The sequence below is a fragment of the Loxodonta africana genome, chromosome 4 (genome assembly GCF_030014295.1).
Source record: "Loxodonta africana isolate mLoxAfr1 chromosome 4, mLoxAfr1.hap2, whole genome shotgun sequence".
Classification (NCBI taxonomy): Eukaryota; Metazoa; Chordata; class Mammalia; order Proboscidea; family Elephantidae; genus Loxodonta; species Loxodonta africana.
Window position 1 is genome coordinate 117,265,917 of NC_087345.1, and position 19,868 is coordinate 117,285,784.

General features: G+C 39.7%; 1 protein-coding gene across 1 annotated transcript; it reads right to left on the reverse strand.

Annotated features, from left to right (window-relative positions):
• Window positions 1-1,184: 1,184 nt before the first annotated feature.
• Window positions 1,185-10,717, reverse strand: SPX (spexin hormone). Its single transcript, XM_010595326.3, has 5 exons — window positions 10,293-10,717; window positions 10,114-10,171; window positions 9,512-9,574; window positions 7,898-7,981; window positions 1,185-2,890 (listed from the first exon to the last, which is right to left on the reverse strand). Exons 1-5 carry the CDS (start codon window positions 10,407-10,409, stop codon window positions 2,832-2,834), a joined length of 381 nt encoding a protein of 126 aa, XP_010593628.2. The 5' UTR covers window positions 10,410-10,717; the 3' UTR covers window positions 1,185-2,831.
• Window positions 10,718-19,868: the final 9,151 nt, after the last annotated feature.

Sequence of the window (19,868 nt, forward strand, 5' to 3'; positions counted from 1 at the left end):
TTACAGCAGCACTAAGAATCTAAGACTGTATATACTGGTTTTACATGTACAGATCGAAATATAAAATGTTACGAGTGGCATACTAGTAGTTCTCCAGAGTACAAGGAGTCTCAAAAGAGGGACTGGTCATGTCTACTTGGGACAGTCTAAAGAGACACCACACGGTGAACCCAAATATCTATGCAGTAACAGCAGGGGATACAAATGCCTGCTTCTCGTGGTGGTTGTAAGAATCAAATCAAATTAGAAATAAACTCTTCCTAAAGGAATTTATGGATCCCTGGTGGCACAGTGGTTAAGAGCTTGAAGAGCTTGGCTTTTAACTAAAAGGTCAGCAGTTTGAATCCACCAGTCCATTCTTGGAAACCCCAGGGGGCAGTTCTACTCTGTCCTATAGGGTTGCTATGAGTTGGAATTTGACTTGTGGGCAATGGGTTAAAGGAATTTACAGTCCAGTAGGAGACCAATAGATTACCTTCCTACTTCCCTTTCTCTTGAGTGGGAAATAATACAGTGCAGTTTAAAGTTGATAGGATATAGACTTCCATTTATCATAACCAGGTAAAGAAGAAATGTTGCTTGCATGTTGATTTTATTTTGCCAGCCCTCTCTGCCTTCCCCTCTCCACTGTAAGCATCACAATGGTGGTACAGGGGGAAGAAGATATCCAGGGAAACAAAGACATTGAGACCCCAAGCCGAAGGCCATACAGCTATGGGGAAGATGGATTTAGGCGAAAAGAGGGGAGCAACAACTGGAGCTGTGCCAAAAGTGGCTGAAAGTTCAATCTGGACTTAGGATATTCTAATACATATTATGGAAACCCTGGTGGCGTAGTGGTTAAGAGCTATGGCTGCTAACCAAGAGGTCGGCAGTTCAAATCCGCCAGGCTTTCCTTGGAAACTCTATCGGGCAATTCTACTCTGTCCTATAGGGTCACTATGAGTCGGAATTGAATCTATGGCAGTGGGTTTGGTTTGGTGGATACATATTATTGGAGGCAGAAATCCTCCAATTTTAAAATACAAGTTATGCAATGTAAAAGTTTTTGACACGTGTTCTCTTGCTCATTTCAGTTTTTAAAGATAGACATAAAGAGAATTGCAAATATACCCTAAGAGAGATCTAAAAAAAAAAAAAGTTATAGCAAACTTGGGATAGGGGCCTTCGTGGTTAATCAGACATCTGTATGGCAGAACATTCAAGGAATTTAGTTGCTTATAATGTTTGGAGTTGATTTTATTTTAACAGCTACTGGTCATTTATGGAGCTTTTAAAAACTTCCAGTTTTAGTGTCAAATGCTTGGTATTTGAGAGGTATTGCTCTACATAGTTGCTGGAGGAATTATTTCCTAAGATGTATTTTTAAAAGTCTTTTTGGGATAGATATAATATTTAATAGGCAAGATGTGCACATTTATGTCAGATGAATAAAAATAATTCTCATTAAATTTAGCAACACAAATCTAGTAAATCCCACTTTAAAATCAAATGTGCAAATCATAATTAATGACAAGTGCCTATTATAATGCACATAGATTTTTTTTTTAATGTTAACCTCTTATTTTTTTTAACAGAGATTGATGTTACATTAACTTGAATACAGTTACATTTTTCAATGGTGATGCAAGATACAAACAAATTTTACAAGGAGCATTGTGATCACTTGATACAGTGAAGTTGTAATTCCAAGTTACAGAAACATTCATATACATTCTTTTTTAAGTAATGGCAATACACTGATGACAGCAAGAATTGACAACACTTTCCTGTTATGACATTTACGTGAGTGACCCTAAATTAATTAGGTAAAAAGATAACATGATGACCATTATTATATTTCAGAAGGAAAATAATTATGCTTGCAATAAGTGTATTTGTATTTATATATGTGTGTATATGTATATGTATGTATGCACATATATATGTACATATATATACTTATTTGTGATATTAAACTCAAACTGACTTTGAAAGGGAGTAAATTAGGCATATCACCATGCACTTATGTTATCAGTGAGCCTTTATGGAACTAAACAGTTTCAAAACCTAGAGTTCTAGGCAATTAGAATGAGCCAAGTCTTTGAATCTGTTTAGCCATGGAAAACTGGCTACCTCTAAAGAACTAGTATGCTTCCATTGTACAGTGTATAAATGGGCAGATTGTCACTTTTAGATCCATGTTTCTAAACTGAATTCAGGGAGATCTTGAAAGAGTGCACGGGGACCTCTAGCTGTGGATCTTCAGCAAATCTTTCATGGACTCCAGCCTCACACATTGTCCCCCTGTCAGCAAACACGCGAAGTGTTCTTATCACTGGGCTTCTGCCCAGTCATTCCCTTCCCACGTCTCTTCTTCACAGCTGACTTCGCCTGGATGAACTACAGCCAGAAACACACAACCCTCTTTCCCATCCTGCCTCCTTCCAGGTGGGAAAATGGAGACGAAGCATCGCCACTGAGTGGGCAAGAAAATGCAAGTAGTTAACACAAATGTATAAAACCAGCTAAGAATGATTAGATCAAGAAGGGGATTGGTTTTAACAAAAGGGAAGGACACTCCAAAGAGTCTTCAGGCTTATAATCTTAAATTCTCTGAAAAAAAGTCAAGAGTGAGATACAAGGTGATCTAAGCAGGACCTGAAGCTATGAAAGAAGGTGATGATATTCTCAGTTAAGGAGTCTACATTACTTTCGCTTCTGAAAGAATGAAACTAGCTATGCATGTTCCTAATACTACAAATGGAACAAAAAGGGTTTGAGAGTTTTATTCACATGGTTCATGTTTTCAACAAGAATACAACAGTAAGTGAATGTAATTTGGAATATTTTCACCATTTTAGCAGACTGTCTTCTAAGAATCTAGTTTGATCAAAGTTTTCTTCTTCAGCTGTAAGAAAAAAAAATACATAAAATGAAAATACATCCTACATCCTAAAATGAGAAAAGATAAGGTAAACTCGAGAAATAAACATTTAGTCCTCTAAATTATGTTAACTCATATACTCCGCTACTGAAAATCCCCCCAAAAATTGGATTTTGACTGATTTGGTTTAAATATTTTTCCCATCAGCTTGGGACACAATAGGGCATTTGACTGGCATCTGAATCTTCATAAGGAATGAAAATATGACATGGTGTGTTTGGCAGAGATCTGAGAAGGCCACGTGTCTTGCTCTGATGCCTCATGCCTAAAACACCCACCATTAGAATCACTCTCTTATATCAAGGTACTGTCTCTCCATAAATTCTATGCAAAAGTGCATTGTATATGAGAAAGATGACATAGGAACACCTTTGCAAATATTCCTTTATTAGAGGAGCTAGAGTTCTGGGGAGGAATTGAGACAAAAAGAAGGGACACTTATTAGCTCCATGGGATTGAAAAGCTTCACAGCATGAGGTACCACAGCTGGGTTAGGGGTAGCTAATGAGCGAGGTGATGGCAGGTTCCTAGGACACTAAAGAAGGGACAGAAAGTGAAAACTTACAATGGCTAGGAAGAGGGGGTCACCAACGGCAAATACATCTCCTGCTACTTTTCTCCAAGATCCTGTTTATATGAAATCACATTCCCTCAGTTTAAGTGTCTGGGTTACACTCAAATTGCAGGAACATTTTGAGATATTATAGGTAATGGGCTGTTCTTTGAAAAAAAAAAAAATTTTTTTTTTTTTTTTGAAGGGAGGAGAAAAAACTCAGCAAGAAAGGAAGCCATCCCTGTAAAAACTCCACTGAAATAAAAATCCACTATACAATAAGAGCATTCCAAATAATAGTCCAGGGACTTTAGCATTGAAATACTAAAGGAGACTAGTGATTAATGATATTAATATAATATATAAGATTAATATTTCCAGCAATTTAGACTAGTAAAATTTGATTACCTCATTTCATTATTGAGATAAGCCACTTAGAAAATTTCAGTAATTAAAAAAAATTATGTTTTCCAAAAAGGATTTGAAATGGGACCTATAGTCTCATCCTTCCCTAAAATTTCCAATAAAAATTAGCTCTTTTCCTCTTTAAAATTAGTTCTTTCCTCTCAGTTCTAGCCCACTTTCCTTTCTGGTTCTGCACAGCTTCCTAACAATCAAATCTCCAGCTTCACTATCAACCTATCCCTGCCAGATCTCTCCCTGTACTTACTTCAAATATGGTTGTTGTTGTTCACTGTCAAGTCAATTCTGACTCATAGTGACCCTATATGACAGAGTAGAACTGCCCCATAGAGATTCCTAGGCTATAATCTTTAGGGGAGCAGATTTCCAGGTCTTTTTTCCCCTGGAATGCCTGGTGAGTTCGAACCACTGGCCTTTCAGTTAATGGCCGAGTGCTTAGCCATTGAGCCACCAGGGCTCTTTCAAATATGGAGAAGTGTTCCAAATCTTGAATTTAAAAAAGGTCACCTTGAAAACAACATCCTCTTCCCACTAGTCAACTATTTCTCATCTTCATTTATTGTTAAGAGTTCTAAAAATGAGAGAGCCATGCCAGCTTTCCAAAATGCTAGTAACTGCTTTTTCTTAACTCTGCACTTTACCTGCTTGTCCCAAATTGCCTCTAAATAGTGTTTCAGAAGGGGCACAGCAATGGAAAATCAAAATCGTGTCATTGGGGGCAGGGGGAGGGAATCTTGTGAACCACTCCTTAATGTTCCCTGACAGTCAAGATCTCCCTTTCCTCTTTGATTTCTGAATTCTTACTAGCCATTCTGCTGTCTTCAATGCTGCTGATCACTTCCTTCTTGTAACTTTCCATCCTTGGCTTCTAGGATACTATGCTGTTCTGGTTCTTCCCTTATACTTCAGCCTACTCCTTTTAATGCTCCTTTGCTGATACTATTTTATGCCCTTTGCCTTGATTTTTGGGTGTCCTCCAAGGGAAACCTGGCCTTTGCTATTTGCTCTCCTCCCACTAAGCCCTAGGAAGGGTCTTCATTCTGATGGTCTCCACCTTGATTAGCTGGCTCTGAATTTCCAGGTGTTCCCAGGTCTGACTGACCATCAGATAACCTGGAGGAGCTTAAGGATTCTGGGACCTCACAAGTCCTACAGAATGGGGATCTTTGGCCCAAGACCAAGAAATGTGTTTATTCAGTGAACTCTCCAATTAATTCTGATGTACTCAGTCCACAGTCAGATAGTGAACAGCCACTGACCTACATACCTTTTATCACTAAAATGTCACCTCCAACTGAATTATCTCCAAATCCACAGAAATTTGCATTCCTTTCTTATAAGCATCACCATTTTAAATTCTCACACACAACTGTGAAAATGAGGTTAACTCCGGATTCTCTTTTATACTTTTAGCTAATAATTATTCCATCTTTCTTCCAGTATTTCTCAGAGTTGAGCCCCTCCATTTATTCCCAATGTCTAACTGGACCTCATTATTTCACTCCTACATTATTTCCCTAGTATTTTACTGGTTCTCCACTCCAACCTCTCCTCTTCAACATAACCCATTTGAGAGGTGGCCCAGCATAATTGAAAAAGCTATAGATTCACACAAACCTGAGTTAAAATCCCGATAACACTTCTTAATAAATGTGTGACCTCTGGCAAGTAAATACACCTCTTTAAGGCTCAGTTTTCTCAGCTATAAAGATTAGCAATGGTATCTGACATGTTAGTAGGTGCTCAGGTATTATAGCTATCACTATTGTTCTTATTGTTACCCAGTGTACGATAACCAGTCTCATCTTCTTTTATCATGTCATTTCTCTTATTCGCACTCCCATGAAGAACAAACTACCTTTTGGTCTTCATTCCTGTTCCACCATGTACCTGCTGCATGATGGCAGGCAAGTTACATAATCTTTCTGTGCCTCTACTTCCTCATCTATAACTGTGGGTAATAAGAGTGCTTACCTCCTGGGATTATTGTGAGAATTAAATGTATAAATCCATATCAAGTGCTGAGAACAGTGCCTGGCCCACTGCTTTATAGGAAGCATTCAGTAAATATTAGCTCCTAGTAGTAGCCCTACCATAGCCACTAACCCTACATTTGGCCATTCCATTAGACTGCTCACCCTATATTTTCACTGTAAAGACCATTCTCATGATTGCTTTTGCTCAGTCTGCTCTCTTCTCTGTCTGCCACAGTGTCTGGCACGTAAAAACCAGAAACTAAATCCACCGCCATCGAGTCAACTCCAACTCATAGCAATCCTATGGGACAGAGTAGAACTGCCCCATAATGTTTCCGAGGAGTGGCTGCTGGATTTGAACTGCTGACCTTTTGGTTAGCAGCCACAGCTGTTAACCACTGCACCACCAAGGCTCCTAAAAAATAAAAAAAACCCAGTGCTGTCGAGTCGATTCCGACTCATAGTGACCCCACAGGACAGAGTAGAACTGCCCCATAGAGTTTCCAAGGAGCCCCTGGTGGCTTCAAACTGCTGACCTCTTGGTTAGCAGCTGTAGCACTTAACCACTACGCCACCAGGGTTTCCACCAGGGCTCCTAGCAGGCATAAATACATAAAATTTGCTGAATTAACCCCAGATTTGCTTTGAGTTCAAAAAAATACCTTTTTATCCCACTCTCTTCCACTTGCCTATCATAGATAATTTTTCACAACAGGAGCCATAAGCTTGAAGCCAGAGAATTCTTTCTATTCTTCTCCCCCTCCCACACGATCCGTCACAATCCTAGATTTAGAGCACACATGTTTTCTCCATTAGCACAGGTATCAGGGCACTAGGTCAGCAGCATGTGCTTGGCTTGTCAGATCGATCACTATACATATATATTTTACACATTTTAAAGTTCAGATCATGTCATAAATATGTCATCATTACAATTTTTCAGAGGGAAAATTCTAGGTCATATATTAGGCTTTAAGGAGCCCTGGTGGCACAGTGGTTAAGCAGCTTGGCTGCTAACCAAAAGGACCAAGGTTTGAACCCGCCAGGTGCTCTGTGGGAGAAAGATGTGGCAGCCTGCTCTCGTAAAGATTTACAGCCTTGGAAACCCTATGAAGTAGTTCTACTCTGTTCCTACAAGGTCGATACGAGTCGGAATCGACTCGATGGCAATGGGTAGTAGTAATACCAGTATATTATGCTTTGATGACTGTCTTTATAAAGTAATAAAAATTATATACTTTCTTTCATTTGGCTGTCATAGCTATCCTGCCCCTGGGTATCATTATTCCATTTTACTGATGATGATACTGCAGCTCAGGGTCACCCAGCTAGTAAACGGCAGAGCCAGGATTTGAACCAGTCTGGTTAGCCTCCAAAGTCCACTACCGAGATGCCTTAATTCAATGATTAGTTTTAATGCTACATGAACGATGTTTCTTTGTGAAGATGATACCTAATCCTGGTCTAGAAGAACCTGTACAGTGTAATGAAAATTAAACAGGTTTAGAACCAGAATAGGGCTATTCCTCTGAGGGTAAACTGTATGAAAATGCTGTGTTTTTAACTAAAAAATGGTTGATTTTCAGCAATTTCATTTAGTTTGACTTTTAATAGCAAATAATTGGATTTGTCATTATTTAACTTCTTTTGGCTTTAGTTTCTTCAACTATAAAACAAGGAAGCTGGACTTCAAGTTCTTTCAATTCTACGAGTTTATTGGTCTATGTTTACAACTTCTAAAATTAGAAATAGAAGTTACACTGGGCTGTGGAATGTGAAATTCATATAAAATCACCTAGCCCTACCAAGGAAAAAATCTTTTTCTTAATATTCTTGGGAATCACTTTATTGAGGAATAATCCGTCTTTCTGAACATCTCTGAATTTCTGGGGGGCAGATTGTTAATTATTTTTTAAAAATCTGAACAAATAAATTCAACTTTGTGCCATTCAACACAGAATCCCCAAAATAAGCAAAACATTTCTGTCCTATAGTTGAAAGAGGTCACTATGCTCATACCTTCTTGTGGTTTCTGAAAGGAAGCCAGTAACAGGGCTGCTGCTTCTGGACGAGTTAGTGGTTGAGGATCTGGGCTACGTCTTTCTGGAGGAACAAGAATGTATACAGACTCTATTAGCATTTGAACACTCATAGAGATAAATCCCATAAGATTATGACACAATACTAGAAAACCTTCTATGAAATAGGTTTCTAATCCCTTCTCATAGAAGACTAACTTTTATAAATTGAAATATTTCATACTTCTTTTGGAAATTGTTGATAACTGGTTATGTCATACTTTACAGGGTGTGGAAGAGAACTTAAACAATATACTGGAGAGAATTTCATGTAAAAGGAGGATTATGAAAAAGAGTCTATGAGAAGTTTCCCTTTCACAGCATAAAATGAGATCTCTGTCTGGGCAGAAGGGTTCACCTCCTCTCTCCTCCCTTCCAGAGCAGTTTGAGATAATGATCTACGTTCTTGGCCACATGCTGTTGTTGGCTGCCATTGAGTGGATCTCCGATTCGTGGTGACCCCATGCACAATGGAATCTGACAGCTGTGATACATAAGGCTTCTACTGGCTGATTTTGGGAAGTAGATCAGAGGGCTTTCTTCCTAGCCTGCCTTAGCCTGGCGGCTCTACTGAAATGCTTCAGCATGGCAGCAACACACAAGCCTCCACTGAGAGGCAGTGATGGCTGGCTTGAGGTACATTGGTATTGGCCACATATAACACAGTTATTGACTGAAGGAGTATCTCCCAAATATTCAAAACGATTTCAAATATAAGCTGACAAAAGACAAATCACCCATATTCAACACAAACCATGATTTTTAATTTGGGGCAACTGAAGTGGGAAAACAAATGTTACCATCATAAAGCAAATTAGTTTCTTCAAGCTTGCAGTGTAAGTAACAAAATGTTAGGCACCTGCTATGTGTTTGGTATTTTTCAAAATAAGTTTACCTTTTATTTTTGGCATTTCAATCTTTAAGTTTTTATCAAAATTAATTGTACCGTTATTCCATAACCCAATGGCACAGAAAGGTTTAGCACCAAAAATAACAGACCCTGGCCCCATGCTTAACCGCCCGCGCTTCTTAACTGTTCCTGGTCCTGATCCTTCTGGTGGCAATTTCTAGTAATACAATAGTTGGAGGTATACATTTGAAGTTTCTGGATAAATTACATTTTTCATAATAATAATAATAACAATAGTGTTTAAGAGGAAACTGCAAAGACCTTTTAAAGGTGTTATAAAGGGACATTTCTAGAAGCGGTTACACAGTTCTTCTCCCATCCTCCTTGATCCTCAGAGCTGAACCTGAGGCATCTGCTGTGTCTTCGCTAACTCCCTGACCTTCTGCATACCGAGGCTGCCCTCTGCAGAGCGGCTGCGACCCAGTTAAGCTTCCAGAGCGGAGCAAGATGCCAGCTCTGGCCCTCGGAATCTGGCCGTCGCTGCCAACTTGGCTCGGCCCGGGATGGCTTCACTTCATGGCGGTCCCAGGGCCACGTCTTTCCTGGTGAGGAGGTCCTTTAGCTGGCGCCGGGGCGGAGCGCCCCCATCCACCCTGCCCCGCTCCAAGGTGCGTAATCAGCCCCCTAGTCCCCTTGGCCACTCACCCAGAGGCTGTCGGTCGGAGAGGTCCTTCCTCCGGCTCTGGTCAGAGATAAAGCGGCGCCCTTCTGCAAAGGCGAAACGCGCGGCTCAGGGCTCTGGCGCCCTGGCACCCAGCTCAGCCACTCCGCAGGCTTTCCGCAGTCCCTGGCCCGGAGGCGGTGGTGCAGCGGCGTTTGCCAGGCTGAGCCAGGCGCCTCGGCCGAGACCAAGAAGAAAGCCCGTTACACCCGCCCGCGCCCTGCCCAACGCTCTGAGTGGGCTTTGGAGCTGCGGCAGCGTTCGCCCGCCAAGGCGATAGTTCCCGGGCAACTCAGAGTCTTCATTTGCACCAAGGAACAACAACCCTCCAGTTTAGGACAGAGAATTTATTATATCAGGGTGCGCTTCTCTCCTCCCCAACTCCCCGCCCCCTCCCCTCTTTTCCTTGATTAGCTAAGACCAGGGTAACCTCCATTATTATGGGAACAAATTTGACCTTATTAACTCTCCATGAAAGAACAAGGGTGCAGGAATCCACGGACAACCATCTGTCCCACGAACTTCTGCTGCACCCCTAAAGATTTTCCATTACTGACGTAGGAAGAGCAAAGTGTTTGGAACTTACGTGCACCCTTCAGGTAGAGCATAGCTTGAGGGGTCCAATTCCTTCTCTCAAAGATTCTCTACAACCCCAAGAGAAGAGCAGTTAATTAGACATTGTGACCCAGTCCCGTAGTAGAAAAAGAAATAGCAAAGATTGGGCATGCAGTCCATTTGAGAACATCGCTTTTTGCACCTGATTACCTGCGGAGCGCTGCTGGAGTTTCCCATGAGAGAGAACATCAAGAAAAGAGCCAAGGTTGTTGCTACCAGATTTCGGAGTCCCTGCATGGAACGACCAACCAAAGGGGTGAGGGTCATTTCTGTGCCTGTAGGGTCTTCTGCTTCCTTCCTTGATGATAATCACAAGCCATTTACTTCCAGCTATGTTCTTTTTTAATATTTAGTAAATGGAGTTATTTCCCCAGCCCACCTTCTAGTAATTCCACAGACCCTATTTTCCAAAGTTTTTTGAAAGATATTCTTTTCATTCTCTCACTCAAATGAGGAAATGAGTGAATTTAATGTAATTTTTAATAATCAAAAAAGATTTCAATGATTCTACTTTAAAGGGATTTTCTTCAAATACCCTTTAGCATCTAAGCATAAAATAATGAAAAAAATCTACACTTCCCTCAAGTAGATCAAATCTTTACTTACTTTCATGTTCTGCTCCTTTCGAAAACTCTGCAGTAACTGTAGCTTTAGCTGTGAGTTTTCCAATCTTGTTCTGAAATTGGGGCTTTTAAAATCTTAGTGTCAAGGACCGCTCCCCATCTGCAGTAGAGTTGGGGAGTCCACAGGGACTTCTTGTCAGCCTTCAAGATTGAGAAGATCTGATGACTCCTCCAGGGAGATTCATTTGCAGGAAGTAGAGGAATGATTGATAGGTGAACATAATTTGTTCAGGCACTGACCACATCAGTCAGCGGGCATTCTGAATATATCAGCATCCTGATACCTGCTTTTTCCTATTAGCTTCCTCATAAAGCATTTGTTAAAATAATTAAGGAAAATGACCACTAGCCGCAGGCAGAAGCAAAAGTAAATGAACAGGAACAGTGATGGTTGAACAACATGAAAAATACATTTAATGACACGAACTGTATGTGGGAAGATGGTTGAAATGGCAAGTGTTTTGTTACCTATATATTTATCGCACACACAAAGTGTCCAAGAAGTAAGTGAATAAAGAAAACCTGTCTTGGGTAACTAACTACAATCAAGCTGCCCACTGATGACTAAAGATGAATCACTTGGATAGAATCAAAAAGGTTAGGGAATCTCAATGGAATTTGAGATCAATCATTCACTTATTCATTTGTTCAGTTATTTAACAAATACTCGTTGGATATCTACTAAGTGTCAAACACTCTTTTTATTTCATGGGATACAGCCATGAACTAAAAACACATGGTCTCTGCTTTGATCGAGCATATCTTCTAGTTAGGAGAGAAACACTCTTAAACTAGTAAGTAGGTGAATAATAAAATTACAGAATGTTTTCAATTCTAAAACAAAAGTAAGCAAGATGATATGATAAAGTGGTGGGCTACTTTCCCCATTTAAGCAAGATGATATGATAGAGTAAGTGGTGGGCTACTTTACCCATTGCTGTCGAGTTGATTTCGACTTATAACGACCATATAGGACAGAGTAGAACTGCCCGATAGAGTTTCCAAGGAGTGCCTGGTGGATTTGAACTACTGACCTTTTGGTTAGCAACCGTAGCACTTAACCACTATGCCACCAGGGTTTCTGGGCTACTTTAAAAAAAAACTACTTAGGGAAGGTAAAAATTGAGGGGAGTCTTAAAGATAAGGTGGTGTCAGATATGGGATAAACTGGGATGGGAATTAGTATTCCAGTCATTCTAGGCATAAGATAAACAAGAGCCTTGGGACAGCAAGAGTTTGGCTTGTTTGAGTAACAGGAAGGAGGCCAACAGAACAAAAGTTGTGTGGGTGATAGGTGAGAGGGCTTTGAAATAGGGTGGAGAGGAAGAAAGAGGCCAGTTCACAAGGAACGTGGTTATAAGGAAAAGAAGACAGCTTAGACTAGGGTGGTACTAGCAGGGAAAGGAGTGCTGTAAATGAATTTGGGATATATGTTGGAGGTAGAAAATATAGAATTTGTGGATAAGTGGGATGTAAAAGTAGGAAGAAAACAAAGGATGGCTTAATTACTGGTTGAATGATGAAGCCATTTACTGAAATCGAGGAGACTTCATAAGGAACCAGTACAGGGAGGGAAATTAAGATTTTCCTTCTGAGCATATTAAAATTAGAATGCATTTTGAACTTCAAGTAGAAGTGAGAAATAGGCAATTGAAAATGTAGAATTCTATAGAACAGGGAAGAGGCCACCAGCCTATAGATCTTTTTTAAAGGCGGGAATTATCAACCTATAGGGATTGAAAAAGTTGGGACTGGATGGAACAATTTAGGGAATGGATGAACTCGAGAATAAAGACAGGGATAGAGCTGTAAAACAAACATAAAGAGAATGGGCAGAGGTAGGACCCGAAAAGGAGGTTGAGGTGGAGTATTCAAAAAGAAAGAAGAAATTCCAGGAGACCATAATGCCTAAGAAGCCAAGAGAATATCCAGTGATGATGAAAAGCTGAATAAGATGAGAGCCAAGAAGTGTCCACTGGATTTGAAAATATGGCTTGTGAGGGACAGAAACTAGATTGGAATAGTCTGCAAAATAAATAGGATATGAGGAAATAAAGACACATGTGGATAATCTTGAGGAATTTTGCTAGGAAGGGGAAAGGAAAAATGAGAAACTGAAGAGGGGTGGAGTCTAGGGAAGTTTTTAAGATACTTGAGTACGGAAGAAATTTTTTTATTCTTTTTGTCCTTCCAATAACATCTGAACTCTTTTCTTAATTTTAGGGAATTCTAAAATTCCCCAAATGATGAATTACGGGATTATGAATCTCGGCAAGAGGCAGAGTCTTCTTTTTATTGTATAAGCTGAAAATGTCTGACCCTCACGTTTCCAGCCTCGCTCTCAGGTGGGGTGTGGGCCTATAACTCAGACTCACTAATCAGATGGAGCCCCTTCGATGGGGGGGATTCTGGAGCTAAGATGGAAGAAAGCAGAGGATTGGGAGAAACACTTTCTCATGCAGCAGTGGTTGTTTCTGGGGGCAAAACTGGCTACATACCAGTTAGTGGCAGATTCCAGAACGCAGCGCTAGAGATGGTGGCAGTGCCAGCTGCAGTGATCTTTCAATAAATTGCTCCCCTCCTTAAGTGAGCCAGGTTTGTTGGTTTCTATTAATGGCAACTAAGAACCCATTTGTATAACATGTATGCTGATGGAAAGATCAGCAGAGTAGGAGAAATTAATGATGTAGAAGAAAGAGAAGATAACCACAAAAGCAAATTCTTAGAAGGCAAGAAAGGTAGGATCCAAAGTATGTCAATATTCAGTCAAAACAGTTATATACATGGGAAGATATTAAACAGGATTTGAGTACCCACCGTATGCTAAGATATCATGGATAAGAGAGAGAAAAGTAAGGGCAATGCTTCTCAGGCATTAATGTGCATATGAGTCACCCAGGAATCTTGTTCAAATGCAGATTCTGATTCAGTAGAGCTGGGGTGAAGCCTGAGATTCTGGATTTCTAACAAATTCCTAGGTGATGGTGACAGCTGCTACTGATCCTTAGACATTTTGAGTAGCAAAGATGTAGGGGATAAAAGAAGCGATGAAAACTAAACCTTAGAGTCTGGGTGGCTAGGAGACTGGCTAGAAATGGAAGTATCAGGGAGTTTGGAGGAACAGAGAAACTTGGTTTGGGATTGAAATTTGAGGGGCTGATGCTATCTACCTGCAAATACTTATAAGAGAGATTGGAATTTGGATGCTTGATATTTAGACTTGACAGTCATGTGCAGACAGGAACTGAGGTTTGTTTAATAGATAATAATCAAAAATAGAGTGTGTTTTGTAGGCAGAAACTTGAGGAATATTTACTCCCTTTAAGGAGTACGTAAAGCAAGAAGCCAGAGCCATTTGTTGATGCTGTTCTGTGAGGTCGGCAGAGCAGAAATGCCCCACAGGGTTTCCTGGCTGTAATCTTTACAGGAGCAGATCGCCATCAGTGTAGTGTTTGTTTTCCACTGTCCAAACCCCTTGCCGTCCAATCAATTCCGACTCACAGTGACCCTACAGGACAGAGCAGAATTGCCCCCGGGGGTTTCCAAGGAGCACCTGGTGGATTCAAACTGCAGCTTTTTTGGTTAGCAGCCATCTAGCCATAGCACTTAACCACTACGCCACCAGGGTTTCCTCCACTGTCTTAAAAAACCAAAAAAAATCGCCGTGGAGTGGGTTCTGACTCGTATGGACTCTACAGGACAGAGTACAACTGCCCCATAGGGTTTCCAAGGAACTCCTGCCGACCTTTTGGTTAGCAGACGTAGGTCTTAACTACTAGGGTTTCTTCTACGGTCTTGCCAGCCAGTGCCGCTTAGGAGAGGATAAATATAGTACAGGTAGTCCCCGATTTACAACATGTTCATACGATGTACAGCACTTAAAACATTATGCATATTCTAAGTAACATGTACTACATACAATGTTGCAGTGTGTAATTTGCTCATGTTATCATGCTCATGCCAACCCCCAAAGACAAAGTTCAGATTTATAAAGATACTGATAATAAAAAGTAGTAATAATGAGCACTAAAAAAAAAAAAAAAAGCTTTTTGACTTATGTCAGATGACTTACGATGGAGTCGTGGGTCATAAATCAGGGACTACCTGTAACTAATGACTAAAAGGTTAACACCAAACATTTGATAACATTTTAATATTTTTTAGATATTAGTTTTTAGGGTTTTAATCTTGAGGGATTGTAGCAATTACAACAAAAAAGCAATAAAAGAATATACATGTGTTTATGTTTTAAATAGAGTCATAAGTGAAATCCAATTACTAAATTGCTTAGCAAGCAAGTAAAATGCCTTTCTCCCCGCTCCACACCAAAAACACACATAGGTTTTTGAAAGAGGTAGAGGAAAATGAGTCACCAATACAGTGTTCTGGACTTAAAACTTTAAGGAAAAATAAATGAATGTGGTTTGCTTATAATAATTTAGTTTATAAATTCAAAAGCGGATGCTTGATGTCAAAGCTGCCATTTTCAGCATAATATGCAGAAATGAGAATGGTTTTGACATGTTATCAATATTGTAGTCTTATCAAAAATAACACGTTAGAACGCATGTTTCTTCTAAAAGGATTTCCAAAGGGCATTGACTACCAATAAAATATTTTTGCTAAATCACAGAACTTTTAAGATTTCTACACATCTAAACCTAGAGATGAACTAAGAGAAGTTATTTGGTAACTGATCTTGAGTAAAATCACTGGATTTTATTCTGCTGACAATATTACCAGGCAGTGGGCATTGCATAAATTGAATCCTAAACCTTTTTTAAAAGGCACATTCAATGAAGACCATTTTCTCTTCACCTCTCCTGTTATCTAGATTTTCATACTTGACTGGAGGGTACCCGGGCCCCATTTAAAATAACCAACTGTCACTCTTTAAACTTATTCTTTCACGTTCAGTGATTATTGTGCTCACGTAGAAAACAGCTGCTATCTTGGATAAGGTTACTTGGACAACATGGGCTAATTATAACAAAATATCCAAATTACCTTGATGACAGACCAGGGAGGATTTGGGTAGGTGTCGTACAAATGAGGTGGTGGGTTCAATCTCCTACAATGGCTCTATTTTCTGCCAGGGCCACTCTTCCCCTTCGGCCAGCTATCTCACTAACAGATGGAAGAAGTCATTTCCCCAGAGGTCTATCATTAGGAGAGACTTTAAGGACACTGAGAAGGTCTGCTACCCAAATAAATTCCCCATTCATTGGCCAGTGTCTTTACCCAGTCATCCTTTCACTTCAGGCTTTGATACCTAAGGAACCCACACCCAATATGGTTGTCTGAAGAGAGATAAGGGGAGTGTTATTTAGGGAGTTGGGTGTTGATTAAGAAAATGGAGGCAGGGAAGGCTGAAGTTCACCTACTTCACAATTATACCTGGATGGGAATATTTTAACACTCATTTCCAAAATGACTGAGCATAGTGTATATGATATGAATGCGCACCACCATTACTACAGGATAACTCGAAGTGCATGCCTGCTAATGGTGTGCTACTAGATGTCATGTAAGTACAGCACAAAGATACAGGGCAAATAGAGCAGAAAGATTTTGGATAAAGATGCAAACAATGAAATACTAATAGCTCTTTGGGACTGTTGAGCCTTGTAAATGTTGGTAGCTCTGAAATTTGAAGGATGTAAGAATCCTATGTGAATTACGTTGAACACTAGGCGTTGCCAGGTATCATCATGCAACAGGAAGATGAGGCAGTCAGTAGTTCTACTTCCAGCCTATGTTCTTGGGCCAGGAATCTCAGGCCAATACCTAGTATTTGCACAGCACTTTTCAAACTTGACAAAGCCCTTTTACAGCCATTCTTTAATTCAATCTTCACAAAAATGTTGTGCAATAGATACTGTGTTTCATTTAGGAGCAAACAGAGAACTTGACTTGACTGACATGACACTAAGTGGTAGAGTTAGTGTTTTATCACCAAAACCTGGGCTTGTACTGCCACGAGACACACTGCCTCACAGGATCACAAACATCACACCAGAAGCCTTTTCTTCAGATACTGGAATTACCCATTATTACCAGCACTGTTCACATATGTAAGAGATCATTCTGCAGGAGAGCCCTCTTGTTGCAGGGTGTTATTTCTGGCCTTTCTTCACTTAAGGAATAAAATCATCTCATATTAAATTTTCTCCTTGGGATAGCTCTTCATATTAGCATTTCCAATTTCAAACAAAGCCACAATCTTGAAAAAGGAGAAACAAAAAACAAAGCCCTCCTAGGTTTCATTCCATATTGGAAAGGAAATCTGAGAATCGCTAATTCAGTCCAGTCTCAAAACTTTAGCAGTGGGTTTCAGGTCTGCCCAGCAGTCACATTTTTTCCAGTAATGAAGGGCAATCAGTCTGTGGGCATGGTCCTTCCCTTTGTCTATGATTCCTCTTCTATTGACGAGCTGCTGATGGAGCAAAGTAAATCTCAGATCACAAGGGATGCTAAGCAGGGGCCAGAACAGATCACTAGATTCTTGGTGATTCTATGAGACTCTCTTGAACACAAGAGGTGACTGATGAGTGGGGACAGCACCAGATAAGCCGGAAGAACTAACTTTCCTTTATCCAATCAACATTATTGAGCACCTACAAGCACCAGGAACTGGAGATACCAATATGAGTAAGAACAAATCTTGAGCCTCAAAAATCTGTTTTCCAGAGGAAAGCAGCCTCATAACCAAATAAATACAAAACAATCACTGGCATGTCCCAGCCCATCGTTGCTGTTATTGCGTCAATTCACCTACCAAGGGTCTCCCATGCCCTTGTTGGCCCTCTTCATTTCACTAAACACTAACTCTACCACTTAGTGTCATGTCCTCTTCCAGCAATTGATCCCTCCTGATGACATGTCCAGAGCAAGTGAGTCAGACAATGTTCTACTTACCAGGTGCCAACCACTAGTATTTTGGCTATAAGAAACCCTGGTGGCACAATGCTTAAGCATGGAAAGCTTGGTGGTTCAAACTTACCCCATGGCTCTGTGGGAGAATAGACCTGGTGATCTGCTCCTGTAAAGACTACAGTCTAGGAAACCCCATGAGGCAGTTCTGCTCTGTCATATAGGGTCACCATGAGTTGGAATTGACTTGACAGCACACAAAAACAGCATTTTGGCTTTACCAAAATTTATGATCAAAACACAGCAGATGTTAATGGTTTCATTTAGGTCACAAATACATATTATATATTCTTTTCACTTTCAGAAAAAAGTATTTAAACATTTTCTCCTCTAATTTCTAAATTGTCCTTTAAAAAAAAATTGCAGTTAACGGTAGCAATTATAGTAACTTTCAGAAAACTGTCCTAATTGCTTGTAGCAATAGCAATTCCATAGCAGGCTTCTGAATACACAAATAGTAGTGGCAGTTCCAAATCTCTAGGTTCACATTAAAAAAAAAAAAAATCTCCCAACAAAACTACAATCAACTGGAAAAAAATATATATATACATACACACACACATATATATATACAGGAAACCCTGCTGGTGTAGTGGCTAAGAGCTATGGCTGCTAGCCGAAAGGTGCATAGTTCAAGTCCACCAGGCACTCCCTGGAAACCCTATGGGGCAGTTCTACTCCGTTCTATAGGGTCGCTATGAGTCGGAATTGACTCGACAGCAACAGGTTTCTTTTTTGGTATATATATGTGTGTGTGTGTGTGTGTGTGTGTACACACACACAGAGTTGAAAAAGAAGTCATATTTTGAGACAAAAATTTCTGAGTTAAAGCTGATGCCATTTTTTTTCTCCAAAGATACCTTCTGAAAATCGCCATCGATCACATAACTGAAGACAGAACAGTTCCAGTAATTCTTGACCAGAAAATAACTCTAGACCACAAATTATTCTACCACTGTTTGTTTCAGTTGTGACTCATGGTGAGTTATTTGGAAATACAGCTAAGAATTTAGGAGTAATGTTAAAGCTATGAACTCCTCATGGCCAAGAGCCGTGTCTTACTCTCCTAGGTCTCCTGAATTCAGCATGGGCATTTTACCACTCAGGAGGTACTCAGAAAATGTCTGCTGAATAACCAAATGGTTACTGGACCTGAGAGTCTGAATTTCTTAACAGCACATTGCCCAAGGTAAGTGACTTACTCTTTTTATAGTTTGTAAAATTAAGAGTTTTCTTGCATACCTCAAATACGTTTGTATTTGATTCCATTTAAAAAATCTGACAATTAAATTTGAAAAAGATGTGATGACCACTTTATAAGAAGCAAATTGCTTATAATGCTTACTTTTAAATATGACGTGGGTTATTTGGCAATGCCAAATTAATTTTTAGAATTTCGTAATAAAGATACACTTGATCACCAATTAATAGAAAAGTACCCTTTTATTGAGAGGTAAGACAAGTGTATTTACAATATCAATTGTTAGGTCATATAATTAGACTGTGAGACTTGTTAAAGCAGCTATATTCCAGGAATTGCAATTTATAAGGGGAAAAGAAAAACATTCCAAATACATGTATGTTTCTGTTACAGAAAATACATTTGAACAATGACAGAAACACTTAAGGCTAAGTAGTATTAGACCTTTTCCTCCCTCTCTAAGGAATAATTGAAGTACATTTTTGTCACAAAGACAGAAGACTAATTTTGGAAAGGAAGAGACAATAGGATGAACACTGCTTTCTGTCCGAAGACTAGTATGTTTCACAATAGAACCTCATCAATGGTGCTGAAAGAGAAATATACAGTGCTGCCAAGCAGTCCCAAACTCATCCTTTGGATTCATTTTAAACTGAAAGCTGCTCCAGCCTCTCAATTTTACTAAAGACTGGTAGATTGTCAAATCCTTTCCATGCTCCTATCCAATAATGCTTTCTGAAATAAGACTGCTGAAAAAGGGAGCTCTGTCACAGTGCAAAGAACATTTTGATATTTATGTCTACAAAGGAATTAATATAGGTGTTCCTTACATTAACAGATACTATTCTTGCTCTAAAAAGGTAGAATTATCTAGTCACTTAAATAGTACAGATCAGTCAAAAATATGTATGTTAGAGTCCTACAGGGCACTTTTTATAAGTCAATCCCCAAAGTGTGTACATTTATATA